Source organism: Alligator mississippiensis, chromosome 6 (genome assembly GCF_030867095.1).
Source record: "Alligator mississippiensis isolate rAllMis1 chromosome 6, rAllMis1, whole genome shotgun sequence".
Taxonomy (NCBI): Eukaryota; Metazoa; Chordata; order Crocodylia; family Alligatoridae; genus Alligator; species Alligator mississippiensis.
The window spans coordinates 83,553,495-83,578,210 of NC_081829.1; the positions used below are offsets into that span (position 1 = coordinate 83,553,495).

The 24,716-nt window shown below is 42.2% G+C and overlaps 1 protein-coding gene across 1 annotated transcript in view; it reads left to right on the forward strand.

Moving 5' to 3' along the window:
- Positions 1-24,716, forward strand: part of CPXM2 (carboxypeptidase X, M14 family member 2) — a 157,472-nt gene that overhangs the window by 36,001 nt on the left and 96,755 nt on the right. The window contains exon 3 of the mRNA XM_014600948.3: positions 13,670-13,779. Coding sequence (XP_014456434.1) covers positions 13,670-13,779 — 110 coding nt within the window. The remainder of the gene's footprint in view (positions 1-13,669; positions 13,780-24,716) is intronic.

A 24,716-nucleotide genomic window follows, 5' to 3' on the forward strand; every position in this document is an offset into this window, starting at 1 on the left:
CCCAGCAGATGTTCCGGTACCTTGTTCTCCAGGCACAGCCCGAGAGGGGGATGCAAGCCTGCTCAGATTTCATGATCTTTGGGTGTGGTCATCTAATTAAGTGTGGTTGGTTGTGTTGTCATATGACACCACATTCAACAGCCCTCAGGTGAAAAAGGGTTAAGAAAGGCTCAGTTTAAAGCACCATCAAAATATGTTTCAATTGCTCTTACATCTCTGCATAGAGGGCATGTACACAAGTGCCTGTCAGGGAGGTACTCTAACTCATAGTGCTTTACACAGAGCCATGAGTTTGAGCACCACTGAACCCAACAGCCATTCACCTGTTGGATAGGAGGGGCTCAGAGCCTTTGTCTACTGGCCATGGCCAGCAGGTGGGGGCACTCCAGAAGCTGCCAGACGGCTCCTCTCCCCAGCCCTGCCCAGACTGCCTGCTGGCAACTATCAGCAGTGGCTGATGGGGAAAGAGGCTGATGGGGGGCAGAGCCCACCCACCATGTGCCCCCCCATCTACCCTGCTTGGGGGAAGCTGGGTGGGCCCACAAGATGGGGGTCTTCATTTTCTTTTCCCTGTGCCCCAGCTCAGGGCATGGCAGCAATGGCTGCTGCTATCAAGAGCCTCCGGCGGGGGAAGGAATGGAGCCCCCCTCTCTATACAGGCCTAGCCCAGCTCCCCCTGCTCCCCCCAGATCTTGAGCCACAGCCTCTGCTGCTGTAAAAAAAACCCATCTACATGGGAGCTATGGGGGAAGGGAGCTCCCCACCTCATGGGCCTGGCTTGACCCCCACACAAAAAAACCCACTATTGCAGAGGTAGCTAGTGGGGTGTGTCCTCCCCTGCTTTGGAGGGAGGATACTCTGTCTCCCTTTGTGACAGCTCCAGGGTTGGGGCTGGGCTGGTGCTTGCCTGTGTGAGCACCAGCTCAGTCCCTCCAAGCTGCAGGGAGAATCACTGAAAATTAACCCTTGCAGGGAACCTGTACACAGGTTTTCTAAGGCGCTCTGTCTGACAATGCCCATGTCTGATACTTCATCAGATGAGGGTTAAATTTTCGTGCAATCACCCATTTTAAAAGTGCTCTGCAGCTGCGAACATTTGTTTCCAAAAACGTATTCTTTGGTGAGAACATGTGCAGGCTAAACTGTTTTGCCGAATTTTAATCCTACTCAGCTATTGTCGGATTTAGAGAGTTTGGCTCTACTATGAGTCATTATTGGATTCACTTTTTGCTTAGGTGAGAAGGTGAAAAGAGAAACAGAAGAAAACTCCAGTGAAAACAAAGGGCTAAAAATGGGATCGACAGTGCATGACAAATGCAAAGATACTGAAAAACAGGGTAGAGAGGGGAAGAGGGAGACAGAATCTACCGAAAAAAAAAGAACAATGATATATATTTATTGTATACCTATCTTTTGGCCAGCTTAGATTTTAGGGAGTATTTTTCTGTAACTTTCCCTAGAGAAATGTGTCAGTGGAAATATTAAGAAAAAATGTTGTTTGCCCATTTCTGATCAAGGTGTCATTCCAGATACAGTAGCCCCAAACAGCAACTGCAGATTTGTTATGTGAAGCAAAACATGTGGCACTATTTTTAATGGGCTTTGATTGCTGAAAGGGCCAAATCATAACCAGTGCTAGGTAATCAGATAGAGAAGAAAGGGAGCGTGAAGTGTATCTGTCTTCGTTGGGGTGAGCTGCATGCATGGAAGATCTACACTGGTCTAAAATCACTTAACAGGAAAGAAGTCACTCTTCATTACCAGGAACTGAAAATGCTATCCAGTTTGTCCAAGGTAAAAGGGTTCACTCTTTGTAGCTTCAAAAATGGGTTCTGGTGTATTAAACCAGCCCCCCTAACAACTTTGCCACTTTTAGGCAGATACTGCTGGGTATAAGTGCCAATGGCTATCCATCTGGCCCCAGGTGCTTTCCACTGTAAAGTGAACAAGTCATGACATTCAGCTGATGACATTCTCGTTGAGGATGAGGTGTCAAGAACGAGGCAATCCAAGATGATGATGGCTTGCTGTGAGAATTTCTAAACAGGCACTCAAAGAGAAATATTGGGCTGAATTCAGATAAGCTGCTGATGAATAGAACAAAAGGCCCTTAAATTGGCTATCTGATTTCTGAAGGGTATTGCCAAAACCAAGAGAAACTGGAGGTATCTCTGTATTGGCATCAGGAAGAATGATTGCAGCAAACATAGACTCACTTGTCCTTTTTCACTCTAGCTTGCTTGTGTAACGTGGTGAACTTCTCATCCTGGGCAGCAACAGCATCCAACATGCTGCATTGCTTGTGGCAGACTGCCTCCCAAACCACAACCAGCGTACTTGCAGCTGTGTGGTGCTGCAGGTGGGCTAACTACTTTGGGGCAGAATAATTGGCACAGTCATTCAGAAGTGTTAATTAGGGCTCTCAGGGTGCCTACAGTGGTTGCCAGGATGCTTGCAGTTCAGGAGGCAGTCTGCCTAGAGCAGTGCAGCATGCTTGAAGGTGCTACCACAGAGAATCACCATTGTAGGCAATAGGCATGGCCACTAGCCATCGAGCTGCTTTGACACAGATTTTGCTGTGAGCAAGTATGTACCTCTAAAGCTGAAATCTAGTTTCTGTTGAGGGTCAGATTGTTGTTATTAAATGTCTTCTTTGTTATTTTTACCAGTGCTAGCTTGATCACAGCTTCTGCAAGCTGCAGTGACACCTCTGACTACAGTGTTAATTTACTCGGGGACTCACTGAAATGATTTATAGATTGCAGATGATGTGAACACCTATAAGAATCCTTGAGGGAGATGCATGCACTGTGGGAAGGGTCAGAGATCCAATAACAAGCATTTGAAAGAACAAAAACAAAAGCAAGGCATCAGTCTTAAAGTACTCTGTAGTAGTTAGAGCTACATTGCCATGGCCCAAAAGGAGGCCTTGAAGCAGCACTGACACTAAAGAGCTCATGGTATGTTAGCAGAGCATTGAGAAAGAGGACTTGTTCACATAGGAATGTTACTACTGGCTGTCCTTTTCCCATCACCTTGAGGCACTAGGTGGACATGCACTCATCATAATCCTTGAGAAAACTTTATAAAAAAGTCACTGTGGAGTAAAGCTGGTTTCTCATTTTTCAGTGACATATTTTTCCATTAAAAAAAATTCCACTTTGTTGAAACTGAAACTTTTAATGAAAAATAATGGTTGGTTGTAAAGACTTTCCTAAGTCAGAAAAAAGTTCTGTAAATTTTTTTGGCAGGTCTTAATATTTTAAATGAACGTTTTTTGGAAGTGTAAGATAAAGAAAAATTTTAAAAGCTTAACATTGAAACCTGTTTTAATTAAATGCCATAGGTGACCTACACTGATTAACAGTCCAGAGTCTAAAATGTAATGCCATAAAAGGTTTGTCAAAAGATGCATTTAATGAATAAAACATTGTCCACAAATAATTATTTTAATTTTATGAAGTTCATTAAACTTATATTGACTTCAGTGGACTCAAGCCCTCTCTGTTTAGCACAAAATGAATGTGTCACACCAAAACTGCTGTCTATAATTACAAGACACTTGCAGGGATTTTTTATTTTGCAATTTATACTAAAAAGGGAATGGATGTTGGGTTACAAAACATGTCCTTTTTCTTATGTAGAAAATCCCTAATGTCTTATTCTTTATGCTTTGGTTGTTGCTCATGTTAGAAAGTTGTATGGCTTTGTTGGAAGATTAGGGTGCAATCAGTGCTCTCCTAAGATGGAGTATCTTTATTCCCCTACTCTTTCTTTGATCTGGACCTATAAACTCAGTATTGCACCTTCTATATATATGATTTGTTATGAGCTCACAAATAGCCTGCTCTTTTCTGTTGGTGCACAGGGAATGGCTTTATAGAAACAAGAAATAAAAGTGAAGTGTGTGCCTGAAGTACCTTCCTCTGCCTTCAGTATTTCAACTAAATAGGTTGAATAGGTTTGTCCTCGCCCCTACCTTGGGCAACTTCAAGAGGAGGTTGGATGATCACCTGTCTGGGGTCTTGTGAACCCAGTGTTCATTCCTGCCTGTGGCAGGGGGTCAGGCTAGATGATCTGTTCAGGTCCCTCCTGACCCTAGCTACTACGCAACTCTTATGGGAGATCGGTAGTCTGAACTGGGAGCAGAAGAGAATTATAGTGTGTAAAGAACAAAGACAGGGAGAACCCCCTATAGCCAAATTCAATGAATTTGGGTCCTCAGAGAAGATACAATAGCATACCAAGTAAATGATGTGAGTCATAAACATCTGTGAAAATTTCACACTTGCGTGAGAGCATCCTCAAGACCGCAGAATGTAGCTATAACATGTTCCCCCCAAATGATCCAGGGCTATAAATAAAACAAATTATTTAGACTAAATGGAGAATGTTTTTCCATTTCATCCAGCCCCCACAAAGGCTGTCCATGGCAATGTTTATGACACAAAACAATCGGAACATATTCTTAGTTAAAAAGCTGCTTGGCAGAAAACTGGCTTTTCTGTTGCAGCACAGATAAAAGCCCTTTCATGTTCACTGCCTGATTAGAATGGCTGTGACATAACAGACATAAAATGATGAGCTTTCATGTGAAGAGCCAGAGGAAGTGGACAGTTAGAGCTTTCAGAACAATATGTTTACAAATACACATTGAGAATATATTCAACTGTGCACTTTGTTTCAAATATTTAAAAAGCTATTAAAAAAACACAAAGGCTAAGTGTAGACAGTCAAAAAGCCCAAGGCTGAATTGATTCAATCATCATAGGTTAGTCTAAGCTACATAGATTGAACTGATAAGCAAGTGAACAGACATTCACTTTTGATTCTGGAAATGCAGCCTCATGTCTGCAGTGGCCCAGGCTGGAAGCTGGGGGGTGGGAGAGCATGCCTCCCTGCTTGGCTGGAGAAGACAGTTTGAGTCGAGGCTAGCCCACCTATCCTGTGGAGGGGTTTGTGGAGGAGGTACAAAGCATCCTGGGATGCTGGGGGACTGTGAGTTAACTTGAATATGGAGGGGATCTGGGACAGAAGTTCAATAAACCGATTTAACCTAAATCAGTTATGTCTGTTACTACATCCATCCAGATTTATCTTAAACTGGTTTTGGCCATTTTGAAAGTGGTTTATGTGCACTGAACTTCAGTTGGGTTACAAATTTGAACTGGTTTCCAATCACTTATACCAGTTTATGTGTGAGTTCTGTCCCTAGCCATAGTCTTTACACTGATTTCAGTGAGATACAGGTTTGGCTCACAAACTGGGAATGAAATCTTCAAGATTAAGGTTGTGATGCAGCAAAACACTGGAGCAACTATTTAACATTCAATGTGTGAGTAGCCTTATTAATCTCAGGTTACTTGAAGTTGGTCAAATAAAAGATACCGCCTTGACCGGAAAAGTTTTGTCTGCCTATGCCTTTAGACCAACGCAGCTACAACCAGTATCCCTGAAACATGGAAGATATTGTATTTTTGGCATTTTTAAATGAAAACTTCTCAAATGAACAAGAAAAAAGCCATACTCAATACCCTGCCTACCATCTGACACCTCTAGGTAACCTGCCTGCTTCAGCCTTTGTTTGGGCTTCATTTACATGCTCACAGAGCAGCTTTTTTACAAACTGGCTTTCCTATCCCGGGGACCCCTGCCATCTCCAAGTTCCCCTGTGCAAAAAGAAGTCTCTTTTCTACCTAGGAAAGATTTTACAATTTTTGAATTCTCCTTTGCCTGATGAAGGGTGTGTCAGCCCAAAAGCTTGCAAAAAAGAAAAAAAATTTGCAACTATTTAGTTGGTCTGATAACTTTTGGGGTAGAGGCAATATCTTTTTTGTCTGTCTATGCCTTTAGACCAACATGGTTACAACCAATATTCCTGAAACATTGAAGTTAACCATGCACTTAAGTAGCTGAATATCCTGTCTGTAGCCAGGGCAGGAAATTGCAAACAGACATTAAAACCACTACAGAAGTAGAAGTACTATTGGTATGGTTGGCCAAAGGAAAATTTCACCATGGTATGCAAGATTGTATTAAACTAGCAGATTAGTGCGCAATGTCTGTAGTGGGCTTGGGGGTCACTACAGGCATGTGTAGATGTTACGCTTAGATTTACCTAACTAAGGTTAGGTTGATCTAAGTGCTGATCTATACAGATGTTTTTGGGGGTTAGATTGGGCAAAAAAAATAAAAATGGCCTACCTGGTCTAAATTAGCTTACCTGAAGAGGTGAACTAAGTTAGATTGAGAACAGGTTAGCCTGACCTAACAAAAGTCTTGTACATTTGGAGTGCAGCCCTAGGTCTTAACTGGGCTATTTTTAGCCCCCTGACCCTCTTACCCTCAGACAGACACCCCTCCTTCCCCTGAAGACCTGCCAGCTCTCCCCAATCCTGCCAACCCACTGGACCTGCTGAGTCCTCCACAGACCTGCTAGGCCCACCCCCACCCTGCCACCCTAACTTACTTAACTTGTGCTCCCAGTGCAGTTCCCAGCAGTAGCGAATGCACACACATGCTATACCTAATCTATAATCACTTGGCTTAAAGATAGCCATGTGATAATAGACTGAGTACCATGAACTTGTGCGCATACCCTAAAAGGAGTAAGACTGTAACCAAATCAGTAAGCTTATGGGCTGCCATCTACAGAAGGGACCAACTGAAATTATAGTATGCTGCTGGTAATAGGAACAGCAAGCAGATCAAAACATCCCTCATGTGATTTCCATCCTTGCAATGACAACATATTTATTACAAGATGCACCTTATCATCCTGGGAAGGCTGTTGGTTTAAAGTTAAGATTTGGTGCGCACGTCTTTTGATATACCAAAGTAGTTGGCGTTATGGGCCTGTTCGTAAGAGGTGCTAAGTACCCACAATTGTGCTTGGACTCAACGGGAGTTGTGGTTATTCAGGATAGCTGAAGATCAAGCCCATGCTCTAAATATTCACAGACATTCCACTTAGTTAACTGCAATCAGTTGTATTGCAAGAGTTGTGATGGACTTAAACTCAGCTTAATGAGGATCTGATCCAACTCCCATTTAAAGCTGAAGGAGCTTTTCTGTTGCCATCAGTCATGCAAGATCAGGTTTCAAATGCATAGGTGGAAGTGACAAAGAGAAAAAAGAGAGCGAAAAAGGCGTTATTTGTGTATGGAATATTCTTTCTCAAATAAATATCAGTGGCGTCTTGACTTGGTTTGAGCTTTCCTGGACTGTATCTGCATGACAAAAACTCCAAAATAATAAACATTTTGAAGTGTCATAAGATTCTTACCTAGTTGAACAGGACAAAGCTCCAGGAACAAAAAAACACATTTAGGATCATAAAAAAATGAATAGAGCAAATTCTGCTTCCAAATGTTGAGGGAAGTGTTAGACTACAGAGGGCTGATATTTCTCCATTTGCAGATAGGAGTAGCCGTGTGGGTTGAAGAGTTAGACAGGGAGAGACTTATTTGTAGGAATTCAGTGTGATCAAACATGCTATTCTTTAAAATGATAGATATGCATAAATAACAAAAACACACCATTTTTGGCTGAAAAAGCTGAATATGGAACAAGCATTCATAGAAAGTATATTTTAAGTAAAAGAGCCATTTGGTTGCTTTGCCCCAAAAGACTAATAAAAGAGAAATAATTTCCAAATTGCATCTTTATTAAATAAAACAAAATATACAAAGACATTTTGTACTTTATGGAAAAAATTGCCTCAGTGAAAAAAAGAGATTAACAACTGAGGTAGAGCAGATGAGTTTCAGTGCACATCTTGTCTACATGTGCCCCTATGGTGCCATTGTTACTATGTTACTACCCTGAAGGAATTACTAAATGATGGTGCAGTAACAGCTGGATACCCCTTCTCCCCCCACAGACCCATTGCCTCCCCCTGAAGACCTGCCAGCTCTCCCCAACCCTGCCAACTCCGCTGGACCTGCCAGGTCCCCCACAGACTGTTACTGCACCATGCTGGCGATGTCCGGTCATTTTTTGCTGTTAGCTGTAGCAAAACGCTATAGCAAGGGAGAGTGTTTCTATGGTGGTGTAGAGGCAGCATCATGGTTTGTACCCATCGACACACTGTCACCATAGTGCCTTACTATGGCGATGTAGCATCTCATGTGGATGCACCTGATAGTGTTTCCCTTCCCTATACAATATATTTTTGTCTATTGATTAAATTGATCTATATTTCTGAGAATGTGTATTTACAAAGTTATACGATAAGTAGTAGTGAAAAGTGAAGCACCCTGTTAGCTATGCACTCTAAATTCTAATAGAAGTTGTGCTGAAAGTCTTAATCTTGCAAATGCAGAGTGAAGGCGAATGACATGTATTTGAACCTATCTTAAAAGGCACCTGTGTAGAAAAGTTGTGCCGAATGATGTCTTGACTAGTAATGCAACAGAATTGGAAATGTTGGCTGGTTGTATCCATATACAGGTTGTAGTAAATGTGTAACCGATCAGAAAGGCTCAGAATTTGCAGCTATGGCTATATATTATCTGATTATTTGGTATCTTGAGGGTGTCAGGCCACAGCCCCTCCGCTGCCTCCTCAGGAACCTCCCCCTTAGGTTTTGGCTGCAGTTTTCCCTGCACCTTTTCTTTTATGTACTACCCTCCTGGGACCTATCGGTGAACCTTTTCCTGACTTTAGCCAAATTTGCCATCTATCAGACCAAGAACAAGGCTCCGGCTGAGTTGAACCTGGGTGTCTGTGGGGCCATATTCCTGTTACTCCATGCATGTCTCTGGGCAGATTGTTACTAGGAAGCATTTACAGATTCATTGGGATTGTTCAAGGGGCAGTGGCCCTGCTCTGCTTGGTCCCCCTACTGAGAACATGTATTATTACCTAATGACTGTCATTCCCATTCCTGTTTTGATGTGCCAAGGAATCTGCTATTATGTATGTAGTGGTCTCCTTAACTGAGGAAAGTATTCTTGGTGGACCTAGGCTCACTGTTTCCTACATAACAAATAGGCCTGTTTTGTAGGGCTCTGCAAGGCTTCGGACTATGCTTTGGATCCAGAGAAGATTTGAGGCTTTGGACGCCAAAGCAGCATGTCCAGATCGAAGTGCTGGCTTCTTTAGGCTTTCCAAAGCAGTTTGGAGCTTCCGAACCTCTTTGGAAAAACTTTGGAGCCGCTTCAGAGATCTGGCCGTAGAGTATAATGGGGAATCAATGGAATATCTATAACTTTGTTGTTTTTTGTCTAATTTGGATTAACCTTGAAGGGCTGGTTGAATCTGCAGAGAACATAAAGTCTACCAAGTTTCATAAAGATTGGTGCAGGGGTTTGGGGGGAACTGCACCCCAAATTCTAGAAAGCAAAACTCATGTCACGTGTGTGTGTTACACCACAGGGGGGTGAAAACTGCAGAAATGGTAGCTTCTGGTAAGATCACAAAATCTGCCAAGTTTCAAGAAGATAGGTGTAGGGGTTTGGGGAAAACTGCACCCCAAATTCTTGAAAGCAAAACTTATGTCACGTGTACGTGTTAAGCCACAGTGGGGTCAAAACTGCAGGGATGATAGCCCCTGCTGAAGCCACAAAGCCTGCCAAGTTTCAAGTTGAAAGGTACAGGGGTTTGGGGGAAACTGCACCTTAAGCTGCTGACAGGCAAAACTCGTGATATAGATGACCCTGTGTGTGTTATGGCGCAGTGGGATGAAAACTGCAGGGGTGGTGGCTCCTGCTGAGACCACGAAGCCTGCCAGGTTTCAAGGAGATAAGTGCAGGGGTTTGGGGGAAACTGCACTGCTTCACCTGCAGAGAAGCAAAATTCGTGACATGGGTGACACTGTGTGTGTTAAGGTGCAGCAGGGTGAAAGGTGCAGGACTGCTAGCCCCTGCTGCAGCCACGAAGCCTGCCAGCTGTCCAGAAGATAGGTGCAGGGCTTCTGGATTCTGGGGCCCTGCAGCTCTAGCTGCTGACAGGCAAAACTTGTATCATGGTGCTTTGAAACCCCTCCAAGTTTCATCCAAATCAGACAAAAATAAACAAAGTTATAGATGTTTCATTGATTCCCCATTATACCCTATGGCCGAATCTCTGGCATCCAAAGCAGCCGGATTGAAGAGCTGCCTACTCGCACAGGCCTACTGTCTTGCATAGTGGCAGCAAATAGATATTGTGGGGGAGGATAAAGAGAGCATGCTGTGAATTTTTTACCCTTCTACTGCAGTTTCCAGCATTCAACATTTCAGCTGCCAACATTTACATACCCAAGTAATTTTAGGTAGTCAAGTGCCTTGGTCCTGCTCATGTGACTAAATGTTCTCAGGTGCAGAAGAATTTGCAGGTTTATCCCCTTAGCGTGATATTTAAATCTGTCCAGAGGAAGGTTTCGGTGTAGCTAAGGAATACAGTTCTTATTATAGATTCTTAGCTCTGTAATTTACTCCCAATAGAAATCTGTTGGAACCTGAGACATGTCTTGTTTAGGACACAATGAATTTTGAAATACCCAAATAGAATTAAACAGCAGCAAAAATGCCTCTAAGATATCCCTTCCTCTGGCTTTCCCAGTGTATCTTGTCTTTTCATTGTTTCCATGAATTGGATTAAAACTTTTCCAACCAGGGTCTGCATCAATTCTGTCCCTTGCTATCACTTTATAACTGAGGCCATTGTTGGTACTTAATCCCGCCCTGCCACTGCAAATACTATTTTGTGTTTTCTTCATACTACTTGCCAGCCTCTCTCTCCTGTAGTCAAATAGGAGTTTTGCCATTGACTTTGGTAAGACCAGGTGCTACTTCTGTCATTGATGAAGTTTCCAAACCTTTTTCTAACGGTCAGCAAATACAACTAAGCTGCCTGACATTGTTCCAGGGGGCTCTTACCTAATTGTGCCTGAATTAGGTAAGAGCACATGAAACCTTATGTATTTTTGTCACTGTGTTTATAATAGCAGAAAATTGTGTGTGATGATCAGATACTCTGATAGAAACACTCATGAAACTTGGGTGAGCTGTTTCAAAATCTACATGTGAACTGGGATCTAGGTGGACTTGAAGCCCATTTCTAATGTTATGAGGTATGTTATCAATCCCCTGATGTCTCTAGTGTTTTTTAAGCCTGCATCATGGCTCTAAATTAAAGCAGACAGGAAGGCTGGTTTAGTTGTTAGAGCTCTGGTTTAGGACACATGAAACCCTGGTTCATTCTGTGCTCTGCCAGAGGCTTCCTGTGTGAATTTGAACAAAACGCTTGTAGCCCGGGTGTACGTGGGTTTGTACTTCCCTCGCCAATTGAAGGAATTATTGGCAAGGCAGCGTGCTGTGGAGGGACACAACAGCCCAGTGGCCACCTCGGTCCCCTATAAAGTCAGATCCAGTCAATCAATTACTTAACTATATACAGATTTATTATCACAACAAAACCATTAAAGGGTAAGAAGATATATCTATCTATATATATATCTATATATATATCTATATATCTATGTACACGTTTACATGTAATACATTATAGGGTTTACTGTTTTGTAAACATGTACATAGACTGGGTATGGTCTCTCTCTCTCTCTCTCTCTCTCTCTAGATATAGATATATATAGATATACCACACCCAGTTTGAGGGGGGGGAGGGGGGAGACAGGGCTCCCCTGTGGGGACCCCTCTCTCCAGGGTAACTTACTACTACTTTGCAGTCCCAGAGGGTTGCTTCTTGTTCTCCAGGTCGAGCTCTGTCCCTGCTGGGTTTTCCTGCTGCCTGACTCTGCTGCTGTCCTGGCTTAGGGACACAGGCACCACTGTGTGTAGTGGATGCTTTGCCTTATGCTAGGGGTTGGAGGCCTGGACAGCTTTGTGCAGCACCGGGGCTCAATCTGTTCCTAGACCCTCTGGGCTGTGTCATCTGCACTGAGCTGCTGCCCCGTGTCAGCAGCTGTAGACCTGAGCCACCTCAAACGTCTCCCAGGATCTCTCACCCTCTGTGCAGCGCCTCCTGCACTGAGCTCCCAGCCTCGTTCTGGGGGTTGAGGACCTGAGCCACCCTAGGGGCTCCAAAGGTCCTGCTCCATGCCCTGGCCTGTGCACTGTCACTCTGGCCGCACACCAGAGGTTGCAGACCTGAGCTGCCTCACGCAGTTCTCAGGGTCTGGATGCTGTGCGCCGTGCACTGAGAACCTAACCGCTGGGGCCGTCCCCTGCTCCCTGTTGACAGAAGCCTTCAGGGGCTCTTCCTGGGCTACTGCTTTGCCTTGCTGAGCAGCAATCTTCAGCTCGTCTAAGTCCCACTCTTCTCTCTTCTCAGTCCCCGACGCATCTGCCCTTGTGCTGGGCATGCAGCTCCTTTTATATGCCCCTGAAGTCTTCCGGACCTGACAGTTTACAGTCTTCACTCAGGTCCAGGAGAGCTCTTCTCCCCCTCCCCTCAGAGAAAAGGTGTGATGTTATTTCTCTTGCTGCCTCCTGATTGGTCGATGAGCTCCACCAATCAAAACAGCAGGATCTCAAGCCTGGGATTCAACCTAAGCTCTGAAAGTAAGCCTGCTACATGCTTAAGCTGAGACTTACAAAGGTACTTGGGTCTTTACATGAGGCTGAGGTAGAATTTAGAGCGAGCGATTCACAGAAATGTTACCAACCCCCCTTAGACACCTAAACTGTCTGGTAAAAATGGATTTAGATATCTATAATTGAGCAGGTATACACACTCAAAGACACCACTTCATGCTATATAGGCATCTTTGTCCCACTTTAGGCTGTTAAGGATTGACAGACTACATGGCCATGCCCCTAAACTGCCTTCTGAGCCCAACCTGGTAGATATGCTCTGAGCATATCTAATGGTATAGAGTTTGGTATTCTCCCTTAATCTCCATGTGCCTACATGCCTGACGAAGAGTTTTGATAACAGAACTTCCCTGCCTGGCAGGGGCACTGAGAAGATAAACAGGTGAGATTGTGACGGGTTCAGATATCCTGGTGCGGAGGTAAAGGGGCCAGACAAAACTCTTAGATGAGATTTTTTCCTGTCTGATATAGTAGAATCCTGGAGTCTTATCTTCTAAAGCAAGGCCTTAAGGCAGGATTTTGCTGCAGTGCTGACAGCTGGAAAGGTAATGCCCTTAGTTTTTCTTTGTTCAAAATCCTGCACAGTTTGGCACCTAGAGAGGTGGCCCCGTGTTTCAAATTTGCTCTGTTCGTGCTTAGTCATTACTTCTACAAGGCTCAGCAGTGTGGCCTCCCAGGCCTTTGTAACAGATGCCACTGTACAAAGTGTGTGTGACTGCAATCTCCAGGATAGGCTTTAATTAGAAACAGAATGTTATACAGTAGCTTGGAAAGGGAACGGGAGAAATCAAAACAAGAGACCAGAAAGAAAATGCCAAAAGAGAGAAAAATAAAAGGCTATTCTGCTGGCATTTCGTGCTGACAAGCGCTTGACAGGAAATACTGTGCATATCTGTGGAAAAAGAAAGGGTATGGCAAAGAGGAACAAAAGCTATTAAGGAAAACTTAAAGGGCCAGATTCCAGCTGGAATAAATCAGCATTTCTCTGGAATTGCCACCATCTCATTGACTGCCCTGCTGCTAATTCATACCAGCCAAAGATCTGGCTTACTTGACACAAGTGTACACACAAACTTGAATATCTGTTTGTTTATATTATCCCTCATTTTAATTAAAATTTTGTTTTCCAGGCTGTCCGCCTCTTGGTCTGGAGACATTAAAAATTACTGACTTCCAGCTCCACGCTTCTACAGTAAAGCGATATGGCCTTGGGGCCCACAGAGGAAGGCTTAATATTCAGGTAACATCAATTTTCTTTCTAAGTGGTGCAATGGCTCACGGTTGCATTGTTGTACACACAGTGCCAGTGGATGGTTATAGGTTTTGACTACTTTGTCAGCTCACATTATTCAAATGAAAAGGAAATATTGAAATTATGGCAATGGGTAGAGTTGATGGATAGATCTGAAATTGTAGGGTTTTTTCCTTGGTTTATAAAAGCTCCAAGAGTGATGTGCATAGAATTCAAATCCTAATGGCATTCTGTAAGGAAAGAAGGTGAGTGGAGTAGAAGGAGGAAGCTCTTCCCTATGCGTTAGCAGTGCACAAAGGAGAAGCATTAGGAGGGTGTCTGAGAAGCAGGATTATTTTGTTTTATGCTTCGCCTACAACGAAAGAGATCTGTAAATTAAGAACACATTTTTAAGTGAAGCTGCTTACTGCCCACCTTCTCTTCTCAGGCAATGACAATTTTGTCAAGAAACAGAGCAGTTCTGAGGCAACTTGTACACATTCTTGGTTTTCCTTAGTTTTGTTACTTTTACTTCCTAGAAAGTCATCTCTTTTATTCCAGACTTAGATAAGCATAACTGAGCTTATTTACTCCTGGTGGAGGTATGCTGCCTGGACCCCTGTTTCTGTATGCCTGGAGGCTCCTGCAGGTGACCCTCTCTGTTTTTAACGAGTTAGCTTTCTTACATTAGTGGCAGTGAAGGCCTTGGGCAGCCCTCCAGAGCCCATACCCCCATGGGCACGCAGAGGGTCACCTGGCCACCTCCTGCACCAAATAAGCCTGGGATACACAGAACTGTGGTCAGTTGGCATCAAAAGAAAGAAACTGTCCAGGTCTTTAAAAGCCGGGGAGAGCTGCTTCTAGATCCCCCAGCCAGAAACACTGCAGCCAAGTGCAGGCTATAGAGGTTGTAGCAGTAGTGGTTGTGGCTGTGTACCAGAGCAGCCAGGTGTAATGTGGGGGTTGGTGGGGTGAGAAGCAGCACAGCGTGGGATGCCTAGAGGACCAGCCTGACACTAGCCCTTATGTAAAACACTGAACTGGTTCACAGAGAACCAGTCAAAATAATTGATTATCCAGGTGTACTCTTGACACTGCTTGGGCTGTGTAAACCATTTTAGACTGGCTTGTACATCTGGATGCTTGAGGTTTAAACAGAACTTGAGGTCTAAGTGTTATGTTTGTGCGCACCCTTAGGAAATGAATGAATTGTAAAAAAAACCTGGTTTCAGGGCACTGGTGGGAGAGAGGATTGAAACTGTTGAAACTGAGACCAAAGGTAAGTATTATATCATGAGCTTGATTGCCCACTGAATTAATTTAGTTCTGTGTTCATGTAAGACCACTGAAGTCAATGGAAATATTGGAATAAACCTGCAGTGGTGAGCCAGGTATACGTTTAGTAACCAATGAAACAAAACACACAAATTTTTCTAATAGGGGAAATATACTTGCCTTAGCTTGGAAATTAGTGATGAGGCAGAGCCAGGATTCAGATAGCTTTGAGGGGAGATGAATGTTCTTTGGTTAGCACTTGTAAATATTTCACCAGCCTCGGATATATCCTTTTCCTGTTGTAGAATTCTTTCCAAACTCAAGTTCACCAGGACGCTTTCCTTCAGCCCATGAAGTGAAATAAAGGCAATTTTACCAAACGTAGTTTCAGTACACCGTGCAAAGAGGCAACTAGCATTTAAAGTCTGAAATTATCTTTAAGCATGAACATATTTGAAGGGATAATGTCCCTTACACAGAGGCAAAAAGGACTCAGGTAAAATTGAATCTTCATAACTTGTACTGGATTGATTGTTTGGACTTCTAATCTCCAATACTCTGGATTTGGGAGTGCTTCTGGCCCTAAAGTAAATTTTACCATTGTATTCTTTTCTTTCTTTCATCTTAGTCCTGTAACCAATGCCCAAAGTTTGCTTCCAACAAGTGACCTTCTGCCACCATCTCATCTGCTATTTCCTAGCAGTTCTCCAGGTACTCTTGGCTATAAAAATAATATTCATGCCAGTTCTTGAACAGTGGCCCCATTTTCCTTCAATGTAAACCTTATTTTTTCATCTTGGCAGAATCACAGACTTTAGATTGTCTCCTGAGGGTCTCAGTGATCTCCGCAGTCACTTAACACAAAGACCAGTCATTTTTTTTATTTCAGTAATAATTTCAGTTGTGTTCTTCATTCTTCAATTCAGATTTTAGTTTAGAAAATAAATTATTTTTTTACTAATATAATACTGATAAAAACTAAGTTTTATTCCATGTATCTGTTGCCATTTCCTTATCCCATCTTAATTAATTCTGAATAACACATTCTCTTTATTTTTTAAACGTTAAACTTATGTTTTTATTTTTTTCTCATATAAATACTTTTATGATCTTGTTATTCTGGGAAGCTTATATATAAATGGCACTGCAGTACCTAATCGGCAACAGTCTTTAATCATAGTACTTTATCTTTCTGTCTTGTTCAAGTGCAGCTTATTTCCATACTGAAATGTTATCTCTGATAGACAGTGCTACTAATCCTCAAATTGAACACCTTCTTCATTATAACTTCCAGATAACCATGTAATAATCCCATATACCGGCTCAACCACTTGGAGTGCTGACAGTGATTGGCAGTGTGTTAAAAAGTGCAGTTTAGCATTTCTTTTTCTTTTTTTCCCCTTCAGGGGTTTCTCATTTTGGGACTGCCCTAAAATTAAAAAGATATTCAAGTCAGTTTATATTTCTCTTTCCAGAGCACATTTTTTTTCACTTTGTTTTGAATGTTCAAATTTAGTTATATACATTTAGTAAGTATAATTAAGACCTTTAAATTGTATTGGAATATATATATATTCCAATGCAATTCAAAGGTCTTAATTATACTTACTAAATGTGTGTGTGTATGTGTGTGTATGTATTAGGGGTGTGCGAAGCAGGCCCAATTCAATTTGGATTCGGATTCGACTACAATCAGGGACAGTGATTCAATTTGTTGATTCGGATCACTGTCCCTGATTCGATTCAGCCAAATCCAAGTCTGAAGATTTGATGCTGATTCAGAGAATCAGTGATTCGGACATAGACACAGCTTTAAAAGTTTGTTCTACATACCTTGAGGTAGCAGGCACACCTCGTGATCGCTGTGATGCTGGGGTGCATGGAGCATCCCACAGGAGTGTGGGGGGCCCCTCCATGTGCTTGGCAGTGAACACGGGTCTGCTGGGGAGCATGCTGGGGGGGGGGGGCACACCTCCCCAGCTCAGTGATCAGCTGCAGGGGGACCCTGGGTTGCCCCCGCAAGACCCAGGAGGCACCAGTCACCAAGCTGGGGTGGAGGGCATGGGGGGGCCCCCCTGCACATTCCCTGGCGGACCTGGAAATGGACCATTAGTGCTTCTGGTCCACTTCCTGGTCTGCTGTCAAGTGCACTAGAGAGCCTCCTGTGCTCCTGTGGGATGCTCCAGGTGCCCCAGCATCACAGCACTCATGAGCCCCTGCTACCTAGAAGTATATAGAAAAAACATTTAAAGCTGTGTCTATGTCCAAATCACCAAATCTTTCCAAATCTCTCTGAATCAGTTTGGAGGGTTCTGATCTGATTCAGAGAGATTAAAGGGTCCTTTGATTCAATTTGGATTCGGAGATTCAGCCACCAAATCGGGCCACATTTCCATTGAATTGAATCAGGGACCAAAGCTTCGCACAGCCCTACTGTGTGATAGATAGATAGATAGATAGATAGATAGATAGATAGATAGATAGATAGATAGATAGATAGATAGATAGATAGGAATTTACCTAATACCAAATGTAGGTCCTCCAGAATATGTAAGTTTGAAATTTAGATTAATTGATTATTACTGTCCAAGAGGATGGAGAATGAAGAATAAAATCAGTTGTAGTCTGATGATAACTCTTACAATTTGAGGCAGGAGTCAATTTAGGAGATTCACCCCTGAACAGAGAATCAGTTCATGAACTATGCACCACTCAGGTACCACTTATGGCCTGTTGAGGTTTCATTGGAATTTAGGTGGTATATAGAAGTTTTGCTGGCCTTTGGCCTGAGGTGAACTTTACATAGTAGAGACCACTCTCTTTTTAGTGTTAGAAAATATGTTTATCCTTGTTTCCTGATGTGGTGGTGTTAGACTACAGAGCCAGTCATGAAATCCACAGTAATTTTTGATCAGTGTACAAATACATACATTACTTCATACTATGGAAAGGCAAATGGTATTTCACAGTTATATTTAAGCAAATGCTAGTTATTGTTTTGAAGCTGTTCAGTAATGTACACAGTGGAGGAAATTCAATCCTAGGTGAAGGAACCATGTGAGGTTCCACTTAAGATCTGTTTTGACTGTATTTAATGGTCTCTGTAGTTTTCCTTTGCAAAGGGGTGACTATCTTCTTATTACCCCTAAAGGCTTGTATTTATTTTCCCATAAGATCAAACAAAATCATTTTATGTTCAAATATATGACGTTACATGATGTAATGTTGCTAACATTAAACAGGTTCATAAGTATAGACACATCCCATGTAATTGGCACCACCTCAACTCAAAAGTATTGTGGGGTCCGAACACCCTTCGACAGGCAAGTCAAAGATTGTAAAAGTTCTCCCAGTTAGAAAAGAACCTTCATCTTGCATGGGGGACGTAAAGGATGGTGGAGTTCCCCTGGGTTTCAAAGTTCATTTGTGAAAGAGTTACTCTGTGAATATGTAGATTGGGCAAAGACAAAGCTCCAGTAGGTTTGGGTGTTTAGACCCAAAAGCTTGCAAACAAAGACTTTTTTTGCTACTATTTAGTTGGGCTAATAAAAGATATCACCTCTAGCTCAAGAGTTTTGTCTGCCTTTGGAGGGTTATAGTATTTTTCTTACTTATGTTAAAAGTAGCTTATGAAGTAAGTAGAATGTGAAGTTCATTGATTAGTTTCACATTATCACTTCTCAGCTTAAATTTTTATTCCGAAAAGGATAGGATATAACAGATGAAAGAAACACCAAAATACTTTACATTAAAGTAATCACTTCCAGGGCTCCCTTTTTATTTTGCCTTCAATCTTTATGTTATTCTACAGCCAGTTCTAGGACCAAGCTATTAATAAGTGGGCAAGGAGATGAGCACCAGATTTAAAGCCTGACAAAAGCTTGCATAAAACAACTCTTCATCAATCCACTGTAAATTCTGGGCTGAATTCTGATACCCTGTTCTTACACAGGGTAGTACTGCAAAAAGCACTCAGTTTCTTAACTCTTTGGCCACATCCTCATGAGCGTGGACTTTTGGTTCCCTGGGGACAACTAGCAGTAGCATACCTTGTACTACCACTAGTTGTCCTTGGAGAATGTCTGTGCCATGTGCCCTGTGGCACAGAGCAAGCTGTGCCAGGGGGATAGGAGAGGCTGGGGCTAGCACTAGGCTGGCCCCAGCAATCTTACCTGGGGTCTTGGGGACCTCCTGGGACTGCAGCAGTGGCAATCTTGCCACTTAGAGCCTGGCCAGCAGCTGAAGTATGGCTGTTTCCTGCTGACCTGGCTCCGGTTTTGAGGGGCGCACACTGCCCCTGCATGTACCTCTCAACTTTTTATTTTTCTGCAGGTTTTTTTGACCCCTGGATTTCCAGGGGTCAAATCCTCTCTCCCACACCCCTGTGCTGCTCCATTGCATTGTAGAGAACACCTGAACTTGCAGAATGTGGCACTGCAGATGTGTCTTCAGCACCACATACTGCACAGCTGTGCTTGTCTGGACACAGCTTTTGAGGCAGGAATATTTGTTATGAGTTTCCAGAGTAAGGGGTAGCTGCAGTATTGGTACTACTGCTGCTCCTACTGTGAAACCAACAGGTTCATGTTGTAAGGTATCTTCATTCTCACTGAAAAGTATCACATTCTGATGCTTTGTCTGGCTTGAGAAAAATCATTAGTCATTATTATATTATAAAATAAATATATAAGGCAATATTTCCTTTCCATTCCATATTTTCCTGCTTAAGGGACTGTAATCAATGCTGTGGACTAGCAGAGTTGTGCTTTTATAATCATATGCATGCAACTAAAAGGGGGTTGCTGGTATTTCTTTCTTTATTACCTCTTTATAAAAAATATGCTGTAAAAAACTCAGAGTGGAAGTTTCAATGCTTCTACTCTTTTGTGTTGGCAGTAACTACTGGAAATGAAACATTACCTGGTTGAAAATACAGTCCTGAACCATTTAAGATTTACAGGCTCCCTGTGGTGTAATAATTATTGCTTTAGGGGATCTTACTGTTGTCCTCATCCTGTTAGGAATTAAGTACAAGTTAAACATAGATATATAATTATTTGTATTGCAGCTGAACAACTGGGTATTGTTTTCACTGAAAGATTGAAATTTCTGCCTTTATTTTTAACACATTTAGTGCTGCATGTTTTCCTTCTCTATACAAAAATGGCTATTTGGATTGTAATATGGGCAAATATTTATTCTGTCTTGTATATGTTTTTTTGGGGAACAAAAGCATAATAAATATGAGTGGAGATCGGAAGATTGTGAGTACCATGTTTAAAAAAAGGATGAAGTTGAAATGAGTCTTTGGCCTGCCTTCTAAATTAACACCCATACACTGTTGAAATAATCTTTTATACCTACAATGCTTGTTTGAAATTCAACTTCCATCAGATGAACTAAAGAAACCTGATATTCAGGGCACGAGAAGCTGACATTCTTTTAGTTGTGCCCGCAAATTATTTTTCGTTGTTTTTCATGGTTTTAGGTTCAATTGTAGAGGGCATTTTTTAAAATTTAGCTCAAAATGTATATCTGGCTAATATTTAGAATAGACAGTAAAATAATATTTATGCTCTTACAGACCATGTGATCTGCGCACCTCAAAATGCTTTCCAATGATACATAAACCCTGTTATTCCCATTTTACACCTAGGGAAATTAAATGACATGTCTAAGGTACAGCACAGAAACAATGGAAACAATGGAAGTAAAATCCAGGTTCTGTCCTTGCTCTGAGTGAAGTAAATGGGAGTTCATTCATTTAAGGCATGGGTGTTAAAGATACAATTTGTGGGCTGAATCTAGCCTGTGGAGCCCTACAATCTGGCCCATTGTTCTCAGTCTGACCCGGAGCATGCGGCCCATGCTGGTCCTGGCCTCTTGCATTGCATGAAGCTTGTGGAGCTGGTTTGGTGATACAAATATGGTGCTCCACCTGCCTGCTCTCAAAGCCATGACCTTGTGTCAAGGCCATGTTGGGGGGAGGGGGAGGAGGTTAGGCAGTGTGCAGACCAAGTGCCTGTCCCTGGAAGCTCAGCTGCTCCCAGGGCCTCACACATACCCAGCCCAGGGTCAGGCATGCAACAGTGCACTCTCTGCTCTTGCCATGCCTGCAGATGCACTTTAGCCATGGCTCCTCACACAGGTGCAGAGGGACTAGCCTCTGGATCCCCCCACCTCCATCCTTCCCTCCCTCCCTAGCTGACTTGGAAACCTGATCCTGCTGGCTGTGCACTGCCGTACCTCTAATCGCAGCCAATAAAATTGTGAGGACAAATGTTTGACATGCATTTCCACCAGTGAACTGAAAAACGGGATTTTCTGCAGTCTGCTCCTCACTGAAGAACAGACAGGGGACAAAAGGTTTAAAAACAGGATGGTCCAGTATGAAAAGGACTAATGGTCACCCTATCTAGTGGTTGGGGCCTATCAGTTGGCCAGATCCAGCCTGTAGACTGGCCTTGCATGTAGGACCAAATGAGTTTGACACACCTGATTTAAGGCATATGGGATCCAGGAACAACAATACTTTTAAGCAGGTAGGGAACAACCAAAACTTTCAAAACAAACTTCAGCTCCACCCAAAGGTTCTCATCTTATCTTGTATTGCAAACCTCTCTCCCTTATGGCATATAACAAAGTCTGGTGCCAAAGAACCTGGAATTCAGAAAAGTTTAGATTGCAAATTTAAGAACCATTTAGATTTGGGGATATCGTCCTGTAATAAACATCTACATCAGTCAAGATTCAGGTGTTTGATCTCTCTTGACAATGAAGATCATGTGGTTTGACACAAAATTTACTAAAAACTAAAATGCCCAGCATAAATGAAATCTGACTGAATTCTTTGCTGCATTTTTAGTCCATCTTATTTCATGCTTTCATTAAAGTTTTCATTATCCTAGTTGTAAACTGACTGCATCAAATGCCTTAAAGTACATTAAAAATATTTCCCTTTTGGCAATTGTATCACAATTCTAGTTCTGTAATTCCCTTGAATAAATATTATTTTAAACGGATGGAAACAGCTTTTTGGGAAGAGTATATTTTGATATTTGATCCATATTCTTTGTTTAATATTTGATAATAGTGAATTTATGTTTATAATAAGGCATTTAAATTAAAATTCTCAAAAAGATTTAAGAACAATTTAGTCTGCAAAAAGCTTGATTAAGAACAGAAGCAATTTATAGAAACAATACTGAAAGGCAGCCAAAGACTGCCTATTCAAAAACTTAAAATACTTTTTTGAAACATATTAAAGTACTCCTGACATTAAAAAGAAATTTAAAACAAAAGGGTTTATTGAGATTTTTCTCTAGGAAAATTATTATTAAACAGCAGCAAACAACATGTTGGTAAAACACATGGTAAAAATATATTCTTTTAGCCTGAGAAGAGTGAAAGCAAGCATAAAACAAACAAACAAAAAACCCCAGAATACAGGTTTCATCCTTATGTTCTGTCCTTTGGCCATGTTGCAGTTAAACCACTTCAGCATGTGCTTAACTTTTACCATATAATTAACTCCCAGGCTAAGTACAGACAGTCAAAAAGCCTGAGGCTGAATTGTTTCAGTTTTTGCAGGTTAGTCTAAGCTACAATAATTGAACCAATAAGCAAATGAACAGACATTCACTTTTGATTCAGGAAATGCAGCCACATGCCTGCAGTGGCTCAACCCAGAAGCTGGCGGGCACTAAAGCACTCATGGCCTGTGTGTTTGCTTCTTCTTCCTGCTACCCCTGAGGTTTCTGGGGTTTGCAGTCCAGACTCATAGCAGCAGGACTCTTCAGGATTCCTCATCACTCCCTTTTCCTGCTTCCAGGTGCCTCTGGGACTTGTAGTCTACAATCACAGGCAGCCCTAAGTAAACAGGTCAGGAGAGCTCCATACTCGGGGGAAGGGAAGTTTAACCCCCCCTTCCCCCCCCCCATCCCAGCCCCTAGTAGGGGTTTGCCTGAGGGAGCCAGTGAGCCAGCCTTCACTGGTCCATTTAGGGAGCAGAGGGGCAGGGCCAGCCCTGCTGTCTGGAGCAGACAGTACAGCACAGCCCAGGGCTGCAAAGCATGCTGGATGCTGGGGAACTCTGATTTAATTTGGACCTGGACAGAAGTTTCATAAAATAGTTTGACCTAAATCAGTTAAGTCTCATACTACATTCAACCAGGTTTATCTTAAACTAGTTTCAGTCATTTTGAAACTGGCTTATGTGCACTGAACTTATGTTCTGTTATAGGTTTAAATCAGTTTCTGGTCACTTAAACCGGTTTACGTGTAACTTCTGTTCCTAGCCCCATTGAAACTACTGGGACTTAAGCATGTGCTTCGGTGCTTTATGGAAATGAGACAGCTCTCATTTCACTATTTCTTCTCTCTCCCCCTTTCTCTTTTTGTGCTACAGTACTTTAGAGGTCAGCTTTTTCTCCTCGTCAACAGATAAATTGGCAAAACAATGACCTCATTCTGAACCAAGGACTTCAGTCAAATGCTCTTGCAAGTTCTAGAAGTTTTCTTCTTAGGACCTATCTCTATTTCAGGTTGATATTTTATTTCAGTGCTTCCACTGACTGCAAATGCAGTCTTCGTAGCAAGACAAACCAGATACTACTAGGCTTATTTTGTGGAGGGAGCCAATCAGCAAATGGTCAGTGGTATGTGTCCTGAAGGTTGAGGTTAGCTCAACATCAGGCATTTCTTTTCTAGAAATATTCCATACATGTAATACACATGTACACCAAAAGAAGCTAGATCACTGAAAAAAACAATCCATATGTTTTACCACATTTACTTATATATTTACAAAATATTCCCATGTGGCTCTTCGTGTATGCTTGGGAGATACCAACTCTCTCAAATTACTTGTGAATAGTGCTTAGAACTGCCAAGGCAGTAATGAAAGGCATTTTATAACTTCTAAAAAACACAGCAAATAAAATGTTTAAAAACATTAACAAGCACATGTAGTTGCTGTGGATCAAGCTTCTGCACTTTCTAATAGAAACAGCCACCTCAGGGCAAGGGGAATTACAGGGGATTAATGATGAAGTGAAGTTAATGGCTCTTACCATTCCTCCACCCATAATTATACTGCCACTAGTCATAACTTCCCAGGAAATGGCCTGTGCTCAGCTCCCGCTTGATTGCAGTTTCCTCAAATTCAGTTGCATTCATTTGGATTCCAAACAATTTGTTCTGTTGGTCAAGATACCTTGTAGCTTTTCCTCCTCTGAAAATGTTGGGAAGACTGCATATTTATTGTTTACTGACCTACTAAGATACCTGTGAGGGTCTAGTGGTTTATGAGCAAGACTGAGAGATGGGTGTTCCTGAGTTATAATTTGAGCTGATTCTGACTAGCTGTGAATCCTGAATATTCCTGAAGATGGAGAGTCAGAATACAGGAAAATGCAGGTCCCAGTTTCATGGGTTCTGTATGCTCTGTAACTCCTTGTGGGTGAAAAAATGAGGCAGGGCTACATAATGGGGCAGTCTTCAGATGTCTCAGTATATCAGGGAGTGCATGGCCTTACAGCTCAGAAGACCAAATGGATAATTTGGGCTGGATAAATTTATTTACTTGAAAGCACAGAAACACAAGTTGGATTGAAGCTCTGTTCAAAATCAGGCCCATCGACTGTATATTATATTTATATTTCTAGAACTTA